Source organism: Miniopterus schreibersii, assembly GCF_964146895.1.
Source record: "Miniopterus schreibersii genome assembly, chromosome: 10".
NCBI lineage: Eukaryota > Metazoa > Chordata > Mammalia > Chiroptera > Miniopteridae > Miniopterus > Miniopterus schreibersii.
Genome location: NC_138110.1, coordinates 40,241,885 through 40,260,745, shown reverse-complemented (window position 1 = coordinate 40,260,745; position 18,861 = coordinate 40,241,885). Strand labels below are relative to the sequence as shown.

Here is an 18,861-nt window from a genome sequence, read left to right as displayed (position 1 = left end):
TGAACTAAGACTGGTTTTCACCCATGAACATTTGTTATGCATTTGTTCATAGGCACACTAACTTTGAGCCACACTCAAGTAAAACTTGATCCCCCAAAAGAATTTTATACAGTAGGCCTATATTACAAAATAGTACTTTTATTATTATTATCCCTATTATATTTATGGAAATTTGTTTCTCTCTTGTTGTATAAGTACTACTTACAAAAAATCCTTGATTTTGCCTCTTGTCCTGCAAAACCTAATATATTTGCTATCTGGATTTTTATAGAAAAATTTGCTGACCTGTGCTTTAGCACATTCAAAGTAAATTCATGTCCTTTAACTTGAGGTTCGAAAATCTGCCTGACATTTCCTCAGCCTCTTTACAGTCTCACCCTTGACCCCAACCTGTACTTTCACTGATCTATTTATTATTCTACACTTTCCTGACTGTTTTCTTTTCTTTTTTTTAATCCTCACGGGAGGTTATTTTTCCATTGATTTTTTTTTTTTTTTTTTTTTTTTAGAGAGAGTGGAGGGGAGGGAGGAGGGAGGTAGAGAGAGAGAAAGAGAGAAACATCGATTGGTTGCCTCCCGCATGTGCCCCCACCAGGGCCGAGGATCGAGCCTGCAATGGAGGCACATGCCCTTGACCGAGAACCAAACCCACAACCCTTTGGTCCACAGGCCGGTGCTCTAACCACTGAGCAAAACTGGCAAGGGCTCCTACCTGTTTTCCTTGTGCTGTTCTCTTTCCCTGAATGTCCTTCCTCTTCTGTCTCTCAATACTGAAGTCTTCCCTTTTCTATGAGGTTTTCCACAATGTCCACTGTCTCACTATATATTCTCCTTATCTGTTCTACTGCCTAATTACCTCGAGTATCATCAGTCCTCGGTTAATTAGAGTAGTAAGATTATTTGTGTGTTCAGGGCAAGAGTGGAGAAGGAGACAATATAGGCTGCCACAGTCAAAATATGGTTTGAGGTAAATTTAATGTAAACTTATTTGGCTACCACTACGTAGATCTGGCGTACAGAGTGCACATTTATTACTTGCCTTTCCAGCAGCCATTCACCCATCTTCTAACCAGAGTCTGATTTCCAGTCTCAAGCCACATGATCTGAGTAGCAGCTCTACCCTCGGTCTAAGGTAAAGTATACTACCTTGGCTTAAGCCAATCAGCACATTATATATCCTTTGCCAAAGTGGTCAGGGTGAATATATGACCTAGGCTGATCCAGAGTAAGTCTTGGGATCTTTATTTGGAATACTTGGAAGTACAAAGGGGAAGTATGCAGCCCAGGGTAACCACCTTGCAACAATGAAGTCAGAATAAAGGAAGTGGAGTCAGAATTGGAGAGAAAAAAACAGAAAGCTGATAACATTTTTTTGGTCCTCTATATCTAGCCATATGTGAAACTAGATCTAGCTATAGACCCTAAATTTGGCTAGCTATTTAATTCCCTTTTTTTCAATATTATTCTGTATCAGTTTCAGATACATAGCATGCAGCATAGTTTAATTCCCTTTTTTGATTAACTAGATTGGGTGGGTGGGGGTTTCTCTTACTAGGAACCCTAAAATCCTGACAAAAGAACATACTTATCAGTCAGTAAGTGCCACTCGAAAATATAACAAGAAAACAAATACAGTTGTCTGGATGAGAGCATGTGGTAAGTACATCATGCAAGATGTGGGCTGTGGTACTCTGTGCTTCCACTGTTCTATTTCTTCTCTACTGAGGAAACTTGCAATGTCATACAAAAGATGACAAAATAGATTTCTTTTTTAAAATGTAAAAACAAATGAATCACTTAACCCCCATTCCATATGAAATTCAAGATAACATTTATCTACATGTAATTGGAAAGGAATGGGCTGTTATGAAGTTCACATAATGTGACAAGTATTGCAGTTCATAACAACATACAAAGGTTTTCCTATATATGTTGACTTGTCACTATTTTCATGCTCTTAAATTATAGATGTACATCTATATTTACTGTATTTGATCTTAAAACTGGTTTAAGTCATGGCTCACTTATTGAGAATTAATTGTTTTGTATAGAACTGGCCATAGGCAGGTGGTACATGAGAATAATAGGAAAATACCCTTAAAACTAGAACTTGTTCTTCTAGCCATAACGCAATAACAGAGACTAGATTTACCCTCCTGCCTTAAACAACTAGAAAACTGGATAAAATTTATAAAACAATGGTTTTCAGATGTTAGACAATAGGCAGCACAAGACAGTGGCCCCTGAGATAAGAGATCAAATGAGGTGAGAGCCCATAGACTACCCCAGCTCACAGGCCATGATGTAGGCAGGAGAAACAAAAATCAAGCCCAATAGTTTCACTGGATTAAGTGAAACTGAGAGCTTAAGGAGGCCAAAGCAACTACCATGTGTGAGGCAAAGCATCAGGAGAGAGAGAGAGCTGCATGCGAATCATCGCTCTCAGAGATCTGTAGAGAAGTCCTCTTGAGTTTTAGGCTGATTGTGAGGAAACTACGAAGCTGAGAAAAGAACCATAGGAAAGAGGTGGGAGGAAAAAACCCCTACAGGGTTATTTGCACAGGGCTGAGAATAATTCATATTCCCACAGGAGCTGGGTAAAGGAAAGTCCTCAGAAGGACACAGTCTCAGTAGTGAGGTCAATTAGCTCTAGACTCAAGGCTGTTCTGACAAAGCAAATCAAGGATGCCTTAGGCTGGGGGTAGAAGTGGGAGGTTTATTGCAAATGGGCACACAAGGAAATATTTTGGAGTAATATAAATATTCTAAAACTGGATTGTGGTGATGATAGCACAATTGTATAAATTTATCAAAAATTATTCAAATGTGCATGTCCAATGTGTGTATTTTATCACATATAAATTATATCTCAATAAAGCTGTTAACAGCCAGCCAAACACACACTCTGTGGATACTCTTAATAGCACTGAAGTCATCTTTTTAAAATCATTTATAATTTGTGCTGTGATTTGGGTATTTGACTGTCTCTTCCAGTTGACTATTAGGTTTATTGAAGGTAAGGACTGCATTTTAACCACTGTAACTTCTCCAGTGATCAGCTGGGTTCCCTGCACATAAAAAGAAAATGTTCAGTAAGTATTTGCGGAGTGTTTTAGAACATATTTTGGGGGGATTTCTAGTTTCAGCTCTTCCTTGCTAGCCCAACTTTATTGCATCCCATATTCTACTATCACCAATATTAGAAATATAAAGATATTATTATTTGCCCATGAATACAGTCTTTTACACTATTATAATGTTAAAGCCTGTTAGAGGTCATTGGGCAGCAGAGCCTGTAAAGGCAGACACATTAAGCAAGAGAGAGGATCAATTTGTGCCTCATTGCATCAAAAGTACTGAATGCAGTGCAAAGAAGGGGCGGAGAGAGGATGATGGCATTTTAAAACATATTGTTGTATTTACTCAAAGTATTCCTTCCTCTTTTCCAGAGGATATTTTCACTCTAAAAGGAGAAAATTACAAGGAGATCTATTTAAACATCTGATTTATAGCACAGAAAATAATTAAATTCTTCCCAGAAACCAGGTCTACCAAAAGGGCACACCTTGTCTTAATCAGATATCAAAACACACGTAGAGAAACTCATAAAAACCACTTCAAATACAGCATTGCTCTGACCCAAAATTCTTGGGGGAAAAATGAAACCAAGAAAACATGACTGTTCTATGTAAACTAAATAAAAAATAGGGCATAATTGTGGGCAAAAGTATTTTGAAACAGATGGAATTACTTCTGCCACCAAAAAACAAACCGATCTGTCCTGTTGATTGAAAAGAATGGACAAAAAACTATATATACTGTACAAACTACAGTATACTATACTATCAATTCATATGCTTACACACAAAGAAAGTACTGCATAAAGTTAACAGTGGTTTTCACTGGGTGGTGGGGTATTAAGTGATTTTTATTTCTTTTAGAGACTTTTATACTTTAAAAATTCTCTACAATCAATTTGTTACTTTAACAATTAAAAAAGACAATAAATAATATTATAACTTTTAAAGGATCCAGCTCAAATGTTTTCTCTCTTAGGCCTTCACCAACAGGTATTATTTGTTCCCTCTCCATGTTTGCATAACACTCAGTATATATCACCCTTAACCATTCTCCACTCGTAGCCAAAATGATCTTCCAAAAAAAGTAAGTCTTATGACCCAGAAATTCCACTCCTAGGTATATGCTTAAGAGAAATGAAAACATATAACTATTCAAAGCCTTGTACATAAATGTTCATAGCAGCATTTGTTCATAATAGCCAAAACCTGGATATAACCCAAATATCCACCAACTGATAAACAGACAAATAAAATGTGGTATATTCTTACAAATGAGTGGTAGGCAAACCATTGTATATCTACATCCTAATCCCCAGAATCTGTGGATATGTTATATTACATGCCAAATGGGGAATGAAAACAGCAGATAGAATTAAGATTGCTAATCAGCTGACCTTAAAATAGATTATTTTGGATTATCCATGTGGCCCCAATATGATCAGCAGTGTCCTTAAAAGTGGAAGAGAAAGGTAGAAGAAAACATTGGATTTATGCAATGTGAAACGGACAGCCTACTGTCATTGGCTTTGAAGGTGGAAGAAGGAAACCACTAGCCAAGGAATGCTGGCAGCCTCTAGAAGCTGAAAAAAGCAAGGAAGCGGATTCTCTTCTAGAGATTCCAGTAAGGAATACATCCCTGACAACACCTTGATTTTAGACCAGTGACATCAGACCTTTGACCTGTAAGGCGATAAATTTTCATTGTTTTAAGTCCCTGAATATGTGCTAATTTGTTAAGCAGCAATAGAAAACTAAAACAAATAGAATATTATTCAACAACAAAAAGGAATTAATACTGATACATGATACAACATAGATAAACTTTAAAAACATTAAGCTAAGTGAATGAGTCTAGTCACAAAAGCCCACATGATTCCACTTATATGAAATGTCCAGAAGAGGCAAATCTATAGAGACAGAAAGACTAGTAGTTGTGTAAAGCTGGGGGTGTTGTGTGGTGGCCTGTGACTGTTGATGAGTATAGAGTCTCTTTTTGGAGCGATGAAATATTTTAAAATTAATTGCGATGAGGATAGCATAATTCAGTGGAGATACTAAAAACTGTAATGGTAGGTGAATTATATCTCAATAAAGTACATACACACACATATAAAAATATATTATATGTGTGTATGTATTCTCTGATGAAAAACCTTCAATGGTTTGAATAAAATACACTTAGTACAACACACACAGCCCTTCATTATCTGGCCTCGATTCGTCCCAGCTGCACCTCTTGCCACTTTCCAACGTGTACCCAAGGATCCAGGCAACAAAATTGTTTCCAGTTTTCCTGATCTTTGTACCTTTGTAAAAGTTGTTTTTCTACCTAGAACACCCTTATTCCTGTTCTTCCTTTTACTCCTGTTAGTTTTTCAAAACTCAGTTTAAATTTTACCTACCAGGAGCTTTTCCTGTACCATCCCACAGAGTTCGGTTAGGTACCCTTCGGTAATTTCTTCTGTATTTGTCAGTGTCCTTTACTACACTATAAACTCTTAAATCTTACATCTGATTCCTAATAGCTAGTATAGGACCTGGAACATGCTGGCAGTACATTCATTCAAAGATATTTATTGAATTAATATCTCAATAACAGTCCCTCCTGTATTGTGATGAGAGGTACTGGTTTTTATCCTTCCCTCTTCGGTCGACTGTGAGCGGCTCACTCATACTCATCTTTGTGTGGTATTCCTCAGGCAACACTATTCCAAGTATATAATAGATACTTTATAATACAGTAGATAAATGGACATTATACATAGTCATTTTTAGGCACCATAACAAATTTATCAGATGCAACTACTGAGAAAACAGTTAAGCCTTAGCTATGGTACCATTTATGCTTATTTAAGATGCATTTGAACGGCTTTCTGAAAGCCATGAAATGTTTTTAAAAATGACTCTATGTGCTGCAAGTGTGATTTAAATATATAGAAATTTATTGATAACTCAGTTTATCTTGTTTATTAAGAAAAATTTTATTCTACAGAGAAATATGATTCGCAAAGCAATAGGCTCAAGTTGATTAAAACTCACACATAGTTCAAGTAACTTAACAGTTGAACGTCTTTGCCCAACAGACACTAATTCAAAACAATCTGTCTTTGTTCGTAGGATATGATCAAATCCCCAGCAGCAAATAGAATTCACTGGTCCATTATACTGACACAAAGGCTGTTAGAATGTGCATGCCTAGTGAGTATTAAGCACTACCATTCAGGGGCCGGGTACAATAGTGTTTTATAAACTCAATCAGTCTTTATTGCAGAAGCAATAACAAACACTTTCACCAAAATAATCTCCACGCTCATCACATCACAGAGAGTTCATATAATTCAAATCTGAATGGCCACATTTGAATGCTCAAATGTATTTTCTGTATGAGATAATAACAAAATGTTAATTTTGAAAGCATTGTAAGGGCAGTTGATTCAGGAAGACTTATGGGAAATAATCATATTATATACCTATTTATAGAGGAGGAAACCAGGGCACAGAAATGCTAATAGACTTGCTCAAAGGCACATCAGTAAAAAGTGGCAAAGTCCAAGCTGGTACCAAAGTGATGTGGCTTTAAACCCAGGGTTCTTCTCACTGTACCATACGGCCTGCATCTTTTCCAAGCATGCATTGGAGATCCTAAGTCATATGAATTAAAGAGATTATAAAAAGGAGATGTGGACACTCCACCCCCACCTCACATCTGTTGATTTAGAGTTCAATGACTCTCTAACATAATGATGTTGGGTGCCAGAGGAGTAAATGGGTGGTCCCCAAACTTGGATTCACTGACATTTCTTCCTGACCTCATGGACTAAAGCAGGCCTCTTTTCCTCCTTGGTTGGCAATGGCACTGCTCTTGGACACTCAGCAGTGAGAGATAGAGGCTTAAAGGGTGTGCTGTCTGGAAAAAAATTGTCCCCCCTCACTTTTTAGACTGGTTAAATTAATACTAGCTTTCATAGCACATATATTAATTTACTGAGTACTTACTGTGACCAGTCATTTACTAATAGTTTTACACATTTTATTTTATCCCCACAATAATTCAGTGAAACCTATCATTCTTAATATCTCATTTTACAGATGAGGAAACTACAACCAAAGGGAGGTTAAGTAATTTAATTTGCTCAAGATGATGAGGCACCAAGAGCAGGATGCAGAATTTGATCTGAGGAAATAAGTCTCCAGAGCCCAAGCTATCTATTCTCTTGCCTTTAAATATGAATATCTTTGAGGCTGTTCTGTGAAGAATTCCCACAACCATGCCTTTGGTCATTGGACCCAGCATTTAAGACTGATTAGGAGGTTTCAACCTAATAGGTTACAAAACAAATAGCAAAAGTAAAATACACAGTTTGGACTTCAAGAATTCTCTGATACTTAACATGATAATAGAATATCACTCAGCAATAAAAAGGAATGGACTACTGGTATATGCAACAACACAAATGACTCTAAAAATCATTATTATGCCAAGTGAAAGAAAGCAGATTAAGAAGACTCCATGCTGTATGATTTTATTTATATGACATTCTGGAAAAGATAAAACGATAGGGACCAAGAGATACGTCAATGGTTACTTGTGGCTAGGAATGGAGGGCATGCCCAACTACAAAAGGGAACAGGGAACTTTTGGGGACGATGAAGATATTCTGTTTACATGTGTCAAAATTATAATGATATGCACCTAAAAGGATGAATTTACTGTGCATAAGTTATAACTTAGTAAACCCAACTTTAAGCAATAAATGAATAAATACAGTCTCTAAAGAAGTGTTTTTCATTAGTAAGATATAAACCATCAGTGAGTTGTGAACCCATTTAGTGGGTTGTGGCTGGCATTTAAAAAAAAGTGAAACAGAATAGAATAGGAAATATCAGAGTCACTGCACACAGTAGAATAAATATTGTTAATGAAACATTGGCTTCAGGAAATTAATGTATCAGGAAAACAGACACCATTGTCAGTTTGCTTTTAACAGAGGGAATTTGATACAGGAACTAGTTACACAAATGCTGAAAAAGTTGAGAAGCAAAATAGGGGAAGGTGAGGCAACCCAGAGGTCAGCAATGGCAGAAACCACTAATAGCTTTAGATTGGAGGGATGAAGAGAGGTAGCAGTGTTGCTGGACCCCAGAGCTGAGATCATCCAGCAGATCACAGGAAGGGCATTTGGCTGGAGCTGGAGCCAGAGAAGAGACTCAGCCACTGTCAAAAATGCACGACAGGCAGAGAAAGATGAGGAGAATCACCTTAACTTTTTCATTCCTCTACTCTCCGGTGTCATAGCAGAGCCACCCATGGGTGGGACCTAGACAGAAGTCAGTTAACAGAACGTGGGAGCCTCAGAAATGCAGCCTCTTGGGATCTGCAGAAGAAGAGCAGGGAATGGATTTGAGCCAAAAGGCTAGAGGCTGGCACAGCTGTGAAGTAAAACCTATTTCTTATTGAGGGTCAGATTCTAAAAGGTTTAAAAGGCATTACTTTAGAGAGCAAAACTACTCTCTATTTTTTAATGCTATTCTCTCTATATACGAAAGGAATAAAATCACACATGACTATTAGAGGATGCCAAATTTCCCCCTATTTGATGTGCTTGTAGAAGGCAGTTTGAACAAAGGAGTCAGACTGAGAAACAAACTCACTTTCCTCATTAATTTTGAAGTAATCATACAAAGATCTCTTAGTAGAGAAGATAAAACTCCTAGCAGATGTAGACGAAATTTAAGCTAGAAACAACAGAGCAGTGAGGAAGTATACAAGTGGCAAGTATGTAAGCAAAGAGCTTACATAAGTGATTCTGATAGCATAAAAGGAAAATTATTGCAGTTAAAAATTGATAAGCTGGGTATGAAATTGGTCTGTCAGCAGCTAGTTGTGTGACAGCTCTATAAAATTACCTGGATCCACAGGGAACAGCAGCCAAAATTCATTAACACCACCTTATTCTTGACTCTAATGATGTTTTACTTCCTCTAGTTTCAAAGCTTTGACCTTGAATCACTTGGGGTTTCTGATCCCAAAGAATGGCTGTCACGGCTTCCTCACTGAATCAAACCTAATTAATGCTTGATCCCTTGTACTTTTTGACTTCTCCATCTATACCAGTTGTGCAAGAACAATGTACTTCAATCTGTTTCTTTTCTGTCTTGTTTCCTTCAGTTATTTTTAAATATGATTTTGATAACATTGTTTTAAACTCAATTTTACCATTATCAAAAGTTCTCTTCAAAGGCAAGAAACATTTGCTGGATGAATAAATGTTTGGATGAATGGACGGATGGAAGAAAGGATGAAAATAATTGTGAGTCTCAGTTCTAAGTTTCAGCCTGGCTGATGGGGAGTCTTCAGGCCAGTTTCCTAGTTCTGATTGACTTGTAGTTTAAAGACCACCACTGCACTGCCATCTAGTGGTAGTTTAGCCTGCTTGTGAGAAAAGTACTTGGAGAAAAACAACCTTGAAGGCAAAATGAAAGTGAATAACGCAATACTTTTTCTGGTTCCAGCTGCTCATGATTGCATGTCCTCATTTGGTTATCTTTGATAGTAACAGCATTTCACCTTAATTGTTTAACACATGTACAAAGAACATTCTCACGATTATATAAATAGATGTCACTAGTTCAGGCAACATGTGATGAGGTAGATCTTCCTTTGTACAATAAATATCAAAGGTCTGTCTGTATTTTGAAGCCATCAACAGGCTTATGGCTTTTAAAAATGTGATAACCAGCTGTTTTTAAGAAAGCACGATAATAATTTTATTGCTTTTCTGTTTCAATTCGACAACTCTCTTAAAGAACACTTTTTTTTTTTCCCCTGTGCAAACACTAACGTCTTAGTTGGTAAAAACCATTTATCTCAGAACATAATTATGTAAAAGTAAAATAAAATGGTTGCTAAATTTAGGAAACCAGGAGTATAAAATAAGGACTTTATGTACTAATAAACTGTATTGTATAATAAAGTTATCTTGGCTAAAAGGATTTGAGATCGAGACAAGCGAGCCTGAGATGATAGGAAAGACCTCTCTCTCAAGGACCTTATGTTTACTTTCAGTGGGATTTTTGGGGACTGTCAAACATGTGCCCAGGCATATTTCTACATCTGAATGAGGCTCACATCCTGTGAAAAAAGAGTTGAGCTCTCTTCACAGTGGGATATGTTTGATGGACTCAGGGGTGAAGAGAGAGATATCACAGGAACCAGATCATGAGGAGGGTAAAAGCCCCCAGGGAAATCCTCATGAGTGTTAAAGAAGCCTAGAGGGTAAGCCAGGCTGTGCATCAATCTACTCAGGACTTCAACTGATTAGATGAGGCCCAATCACATTATGAAAAGAAATCTGCTTTATTTAAAGTCCAGCAATTTAAATGTTAACTGATCCGAAATACCCTCACAAAAACACCCAAAATAATGCTTGATCAAGTACCCTGTTTAGACATCCTGCTACCTCGCCAAGTTGACACATGTGCCTTTGTGTGGGCCTGTTTTTGTCTGTTGCGCTGTGCTTCAACAGACTCTTAAGTCGTAGACTCATGTGCTTCAGACACGAGAAATGTTATTGAATCTTTTCTTTGAACACTCTCTTACTCATTTTCTTTGTTCTATATTTCTGGAGCTTCTATTAATAGGATTTTAGACCTTCTAGCTGGACAGCCAGTGTTTCTGTCTGCCTTTCTTGTTTTTCATCTGCTTGTCTTTTACCCTGTTTTCTGGAAGACTTCCTTAATCTTTCTTTCAACCCTCTTATTGAGTTTTTGTTTGTTTTTTAAATATATCTTTATTGATTTCAGAGAGAGGAAAGGAGAGGGAGAGAGAGAGACAGAAACATCAATGATGAGAGAGTCATTGATTGAGCCCACAACCCGGGCATGTGCCCTGACCGGGAATCGAACCCTGATCGCCTGGATCCCAGGTCGATGACGCTCAACCGCTGAGCCACGCCTGGCCGGGCCCTCTTATTGAGTTTTAATTTTTGCTATCATATTTTTAAGTTTCTAGAGATTTTTTTTCCTTTGGGAGACCACTCCCTTTTTAAAAAATAGTATCCTGTTCTTGTTTCATGTGGCAATACTTCTTATCTCTCTCTGGATTTTAATGGCAGCATTTTTTTTTTTTTTAAGTATTCTTTTTTCTTGCAAGGTGTGTTTCCTCCAAGTTGTTTTTTTTCTGTTATTTCTTTGGTTTCTATCTTTTGTATTGGAGATTTCTCTCAGATTTATGGCACCTCTTGGTTGTTTTCATATCCTCAAGAGTAGGGAACTAAAAAACTACTGGCAGGCTCTTAGGGGTGAGGGGGGAAGGGAGCACAAGGGAGTAAGTTGGTCAGATTGTGTATTTGGGAACCTCCACTGTCAGTATGTTTAGATCTGTTTTATTGGGCTGGTCAAATTCCTTAAAAAACCCTCTTCTGATCTCCTTTCTTAAGAATGGGGCTTCTGGTTGCTGATTTGGGAAAGAAGTCAAGTATCTCTAGATGCAGATGTAGATGTTTCCTTAATCTCTGTTTTCAGTACTATATGCCCCACTTTTAGTCATGCCTGGTGTCCCCTGTTTTAATCTCTCCTGAGAGTAAACCTCTACGATTTCAGCAGGTTCTTACCAGTAGCCCAGCTTCAGACTCTCAACCTATTGTCCCATTTTCAGCCTCTGACCACTCCACTTCCATACTTCCACCTGCAGCCACTACCCGAGCCCACTGGAGACTGTGGTGTAAACTGGAATGGGTGCCAGCTTCCCCCACTGCTGACTTAAGATTCTATTTTTGGGTGGTTTGCTAAGCTATTTATCACCCTGTGTGTTTTCTAGCTTCAAAATCTTGCTCTTATTGCTTCTTTTCCCTTTTCTTTCCATCCTTGTGGGCTTATGCCTTTATGACAATCACTTCGCTGTTGTTTTACTGGGGTGGTGAGAGGAAGCAAAAGTAGATGCCTGTGTGTAATCCAGCATTGCTACCTCAAAGGCCTTCTGTGGGACTTTTAAAAATAATTTCTGTTTATGAAGTTTCTATTCATTTAAAAATTCTTTAAATATTTTTAAAGTACAGATGTCAAGTGGCTCTTTTTTGGTAGTCAAATATTAATTTTTGTATGATTTCTTTCATTGTTAAGTCTTTTTCCTATGTTAAGATGAGATAAATATTTACTTAGATCTGTCTTAAGTAAAATTGCCAAGGAGCCATGGTTTTTTTGCACCAGTTCCCAATCTTCTATTGGTGATGATGTCCTAACCCTCCTTCTGGAGTGTCCCCAATACCTTTCAGAATCTCCATGATGGCATCTGTTCATTAACATTCTCAGCGAAGGCCTTTTCTTTCCTTCCATGGTATCTCCCTGTACTTAGGCCTTTCCCAGTCCCCTCTATTCCATCAAAATGTACCTGTCCAGGGTCTTACATCATACTCTTCTCTTTCTTATCTAACAAAAGATACCCAGAACTGTTTTAGAGGAACTTTACATTCCTGTTTATTTAATCCTTACAACATCCCTGTGAAATAGATATTATTAGTCCCATCTCATAAATTAAAAAATTGAGGCTAGAGAGGTTAAGCCTCTCTTGTTCAAGGTCACAAGGCTGGTAAGTCATAGAAGGTCTATAGTACAACAGCTTTTAACCTCTGCATACAGTCTCCTTATTATAGAAAATATTTACTGTGCTAACTCACACAATAAGACATAAAAAACATTTTAAAGGCCTGGCCAGTGTTGCTCAGTGGTAGCATCGACCCATGAACCTGGAAGTCCATGGTTCAATTCCTAGTCCAGGCACATGCCTGGGTTTCGGGCTCAATCCCCAGTAAGAGGTGTGCAGGAGGCAGCTGATGGAGGATTCTTTCTCATCACTGATGTTTCACTCTCTCTCTCCCTCCCCCTTCCTCTCTCTGAAATCAATAAAAACATATTTTAAACAAATTTAATGACTACTTTTAAGACAATACTTTAACCTAAATCATGAGTCTAATAGTGAAATTTTCAAATACAACAAAAGTTTTAGGCCGTGGGGCCTTTTACTGCCATTTAGGGTTAGCTTTCTCCTCCCATCCACCCCAACAGAAAGCAGCCTCAATTTGGCATTTTTAACATTGTAGCTAAAGATTATAAAAATAAAACCATCTATGACCACAAAAAGCTCTGCAGGAGCTGTGTTATAAACTACAGCACTCAGCCGAGAAAGACTAGTTTTTAAGCAGTGTTTTTAGATATGTTGACGTGTTACTAAAAACATCCCCATTCTCCATTTCACCCCTGTGTTTTTCAATTCAAAGAAGGATTTTTATTCTTCAAGGAAACAAATGATATCAAAATCACAAGGCATCTTCTCTGATTATGTCCATCTAAGGTTATATAAACACACAGTATTTATATTTAATACACATTTTTATCCTTACTGGGCTACATTGCTTTCCAAGAGAGCAGAGCAGAGCATTTTCTAGATCTTCTCCAGAGATTCAGTATTAGTCTCCTCTACCCCAGAATATTCAGCTCTTCACCTCTGACACCAAGTTGCACAGATTCCCCAGTTTCTCCACACACAGACACTCACACATTAAAGACTACTATGTGCATTGTATGTGAAATGAAAATAATAAGGCAATACCCTCTCTTCAAAGAGCTTATGGTCTAGAGAAGAGAGACATACAATATACAATGACAATACAAGAAAAATATTTTTCAAATCCATTCCAATAGGGAGAAGAATATGAATTTTTCTCTTTTATACTTCCAGACAAAGAATGGAGATTTCGGACATTTTGCTCCCCTTTCCCCCTCTCCTGCCTCCAAACCAGAAAACACCCTTAAATCTTCTCATAGCCGTCTTCTCTCCTCAGTAAATGGCATTCGTGCAGTTTTTTAGGCCAAAAACTTCTGCTATTTCTCTTAATGCCCATGTCTGTCTCTTTCTTTCTGCCCCCAATCCAATCTATTAGCAGGTACTGCCAGTTCTGACTCCAAGATGCATTCAGCAGCCAACCGGTCCCCTTTCTGACTGCTACTACACCGATCTTAGCATATCATTTCTCACTTCGACTGCTGCAATAACCCCTGAATGGACTCTGCTTCCATTTTTGCTTCATGATAATCTATTCTTCACAGAGCCGTCAGAGGGGTCTTTTAAAAGGTACACTAGCTTCTGTTTCAGCCATAATGGAGTAACAATGTCTGGATTTACTGTCTCCTATAACTAGAAAACTGGACAAAATATATTTAACAGCTGTTTTCTGACATTAGACAACTGGCAGCACAGGACTGTTATCTCTGAGAAAGGAAACAATAAAGTGAACCCTGTGATTGTTCCAGGCTTACCTGAAGTAGTTTCCAGGCTTCGCGCAGGCAGCAGGAACCCAAACAGATCCCAGAAGTCTTACTGAATGGAACAGACAGAGATGAGAGTTTGGGGAAGCCAAAGCAGCTAGAATTTGTGGAGCACAATTTTTTAAAAAGACTTTACTTTCCATATCAAATTACCTTGGCTACTATGTCACGAATTGTCTGACTATATAAGTGTGGATCTATTTCTCAACTTTCAGTTCCCTTTATTTATCAAGCATTATGTCATTACCACAATCTTAATTACTACAGCTTTATACAGTCTTGTGATAAGGTAGTAAGTAAATGGCTTCCAGTTTTGTTCTTCTTATTATTGATTTTTTTTTTTGAGAGGAAGGAAGAGGGAGAGAGAAACATCAATGTGAGAGTGGAGCATCAATCGGCTACCTCTTGCATGCTCCTGAACAGGGATCAAGCCCACAACCCAAGCATATGCCCTGACCAGGAATGGAACTAGCAACCTTTCAGTGCACTGGAAAATGCCCAACTAACTAAGTCACTTGGGCCAGGGCAGCGTTGTTATTCTTTTCCAAGATTGTTACTCTAGGTAACAGAAAAACTTTAGAGTCAGCTTGTCAATTTCTAGAAAAAGTCTGTTAGGATTTTTTTGGAATTGTGTTGAATTTACAGATCATTTTTGGGAGACTAGTAATCTTAACAAGATTGTGTCTTCCAATCTATGATCATGATATAAGTTTCCATTTATTTAGATTTTTTAAAAATCCTCTCCCAAGGATATGGTTTTTTATTGATTTTAGAAAGAGAGGAGAGAGAGAGAAACATTGATGTAAGAGAGAAACATCTATTGGTTGCCTCCCGCATGTGCCTCGACTGGGGATCAAAGCCGAAACCTAAGTTTGTGCCCTGACCGGCAATGAACCTGCAACCCTTGGTGCATAGATGATGCTCCAATCAACTGAACCACCTGGCCAGGGCCTAGATCTTCTTTAATATCTGTTATCAATGTTTTGTATTTATCACTGCCGAAGTCTTGCACAATTTTTGTAAATTTACCCTTAAATAATTTATATTTCTGATGCTATTGTAAATGATATTTAAAATTTTCATTTTCCAATTACTTGCCAGTAAACAGAAATATAATTGATTTTCATATACCAAAATTATATTGTATGACCTTGTTAAATTTGCTTATTAAAGCTATTGGACTTTTTTTGTACATTTATTTTGATGTTTCTGTATAAACAATCATGTCATTTGGAAATAAAGACAATTTAATCCTTTCTTTCTATTCTTTAATTCGATTGTGGTCAGGAAACATACTCTATAAAATTCAATATTTTTGACATTTCATGAGACTTGTTTTATGGCTTAGCATTTGACCGTGTTAAAGAATGGATGCACTTTAAAGATGTTTTTTCTATTGTCTTCTGGAATCCATTGTTTCTCTTGAAATATCATTTCAATAATGCAGTACATCATATGTCATTTTTCCTCTGTATGTAATGTTTTTCTCTTACTGCTTTTAATATAATTTCTTTATTTTAGTTGTTGGTAGTTGGACTATAATGTACCTAGTAGTGATATTCTTGTATTTATCTTGCTTGGAATTTGTTGAGCTTCTTGGTCAGGTAAGTAAATTATTTCCACAATTTGGTGAAAATTTCAACTATTTTTTCTGTCCAGTTCTTTTTTTGTTCCATTCTCTTTCTCTTCTCATTCTGGGATTCAAATTACACTTGTGTTAGATCACTTAAAATGTCCCATAGTTTTCTGAGGTTGTGTTCTGTGTTTATAATCTTATTTCCCTTCCTTTTCCAGAATGTAATGGTCTTTCTTCAAGTTCAGTTATTGTGGTGGTCATGAGAATTGCCTCTCATGCCACCAGCTACTAGAAGCATAATTGACTGAGGGCCTGAGCTGCCACACTGTAAAGTCATCACTATGTTTGTGCTAAGGCCACGCTCCCTAAGGGCTGCTGCCAGGGCAACACTGAGAGTGGCAGAAGTTCTAAGGAATCCTTTGTCGTGATGACTCCTTATTGGCCTTCCTGAACTTTTCTTAGACTACATGACACCTAACTTTTTTCCTTCTCTCTTTCACTCCAGGTCAGATTTGCAGCGTGATATGATAGCTATAAGAAGCATTTCCCTGAATAAAAGCCTTTCACATTTAATCTAGTCTCAGTATCTGCTTTGAGGGGCACCTGGAATAACACAGGTAAAATCAGGAGTGGTCTAAGAAAAAGGCAGTGAGATAAAGGCTTGAGACTGGCTCATCCACCACCTGGCAGGCAATTCGGATGCAACTGTGTTGGGGGATGAAACAAGGCTAGTCCTTGGCAAAAGGCAGAAGCTAATCTGACAGACTGCTGAATATTTTGCTGGTGGTGAACTGGGAAAATGTATCAGAAAGCAATGTTGTGAAAGGTATGAGAGCATAGACATACATACAGACTGTGCTCTGGAATCTATTGCTGCATTTACATCAAGGTTACACTGCCATTAATGATATGGCAGGGAACTAAGGAAATACAGCTCCTGGGAGACAGAGGACTCCTCTAATGGCACTTTGACTCAAGGACTCTCCATTGTCTTTTCCAAACCTTCCTTAGACTGATGAACAGTCCATCCATCAAATCTTCCTTCCCTCTCTCCTTCACTTTGGGGCAGATGTGCATCACAATCTCATGGCTCTCCCAGCCTTCTTCAGCTCCCTCCCCATTCTTTCTCATGAGTGTTTCCTATAATAATGTTCTTGCCCTCTTGCCCAGCAGGCGTGGCTCAGCGGTTGAGCATTAATCTAGGATCCAGGCGATTGGGGTTCGATTCCCGGTCAGGGCACATGCCCGGGTTGTGGGCTCGATCAGTGACTCTCTCATCATTGATGTTTCTATCTCTCTCTCCCCCTCTCCTTTCCTCTCTCTGAAATCAATAAAGGTATTAAAAAAACCCAAAAAACCAAAAAATAATGTTCTTGCATGTTTAATCCCTTCTTGATGTCTACTCCTCAGAAGCTTCAGGTGAATACACTGACCCTTTCTTCTGCTATCCCAAGTAACTGTTAAGTTATTGTTAAGTTCTTAAAACAGTCTGGGACAGGTATGTCTGTAGCACACACATGTTGTCTATCTGCTGGCTCATCTCAGCGGCATGGCCAGGGCCTGTAATGCTCCACCTTCACCTTCCTGCTTCTCCAGCTTTCTCAGTCATGGGTGGATGTGTGTTTAGTTTCAGGATAAAGGACACAAATTTCTTTAGGCAGGACAGCCTGAAATAAAATGACTTTCAAGAAGCTTTTTCCAGTGAGAAGATGTTCCTTTTATTGAGCTTATATTATAGTATCTGCATTCTTCTAGTATCTAAACTACTTATTTTTAAATTTAAAAAAATATATTAATTTCAGACAGAGGAAAAGAGAGGGAGAGAGATAGAAACATTAATGATGAGAGAGTCATTGATTGGCTGCCTCCTGTAGGTCCCCCACTGGGGATCAAGCTGCAACCGGGGCATGTGCCCTGACCGGGAATTGAACTGCGATCTCCTGGATCCTAGGTCGATGCTCAACCACTGAGCCACGCCAGCTGGGCTAAATGATTTATTTTAATTACTAAAGTATGAGTCCCTGGAGGAAACAACCTTTCCATATGGTTCTCAGAGGGCTGCCTAATACATATATGGCTTTGTCTTTACTGTTATCACTGTGTGTCATAACCCCAGGTGACCAATCAGAATATGTCATCCTTCTGGACATAGTGATTGGTTTAAATGACAGGCACATGATCAAAGTCAAACCAATCAGAGTTCTTTTAGGGAGGTGGAGATGAGCCACTGGAGAGAAAGAGTTTTTTCCTCTCTCAGTTGTCATTAGTTTTACATTCAAATTCATTCCACAATAATTTTTTGTCTGCATGAAAATTGTCAACACATAATAAAGTACCTTCTAGACATGGAGAGAGCCCACTGAAGACATGGCGTTTGGATTTGACTATGCCTGGAGCAGTCCATCCCTTAAGACTTCAGGTTACATGGTAAAAGGAAGTCTTTTACTCATGCTAGTTTATGTAAAGTTCCTTTTTTTTTTTTTTTCTGAAGGAGTCCTGGTTAATATAGTATATAAATACATATTCAGTTGACACTACTATAGTATTTGTATATATAGACCTCAGAAGGCAGCCTCTGAAATATTGATCCTTTCGTTGAATTATACTTTGATATTGAAGAAATTGGATCCTTTCTTTCTAATATATTCTAGACATACCCAACCCCAAATTGTTGTTGTTTTTTTTCCCCACTAAGCATTAGTGATGCCTTTTCTATCTGTGCTCTTGTTTCATACTGTATATTCTTCCTGGGAAATCTTATCCACTCTCGTTGTCCTCTATGCAGATAAAAGTAAATTCACATCTCTTACTTAATTCTTTCCTCCAGGAATCAAGAACAGGAACTCCAATGACCTGTTGGCATTGAAACATTACTGTTTCCCA

General features: G+C 38.0%; 1 protein-coding gene across 6 annotated transcripts in view; it reads right to left on the bottom strand.

The window, feature by feature from the left end:
- Positions 1-18,861, bottom strand: part of LOC308563227 (proteolipid protein 2-like) — a 75,795-nt gene that overhangs the window by 22,199 nt on the left and 34,735 nt on the right. For all 6 annotated transcript variants that reach the window (XM_081150069.1, XM_081150072.1, XM_081150070.1 and 3 more), the window contains exon 4: positions 14,394-14,454. In XM_081150069.1, the coding sequence (XP_081006195.1) occupies positions 14,394-14,454 (61 nt within the window). The remainder of the gene's footprint in view (positions 1-14,393; positions 14,455-18,861) is intronic.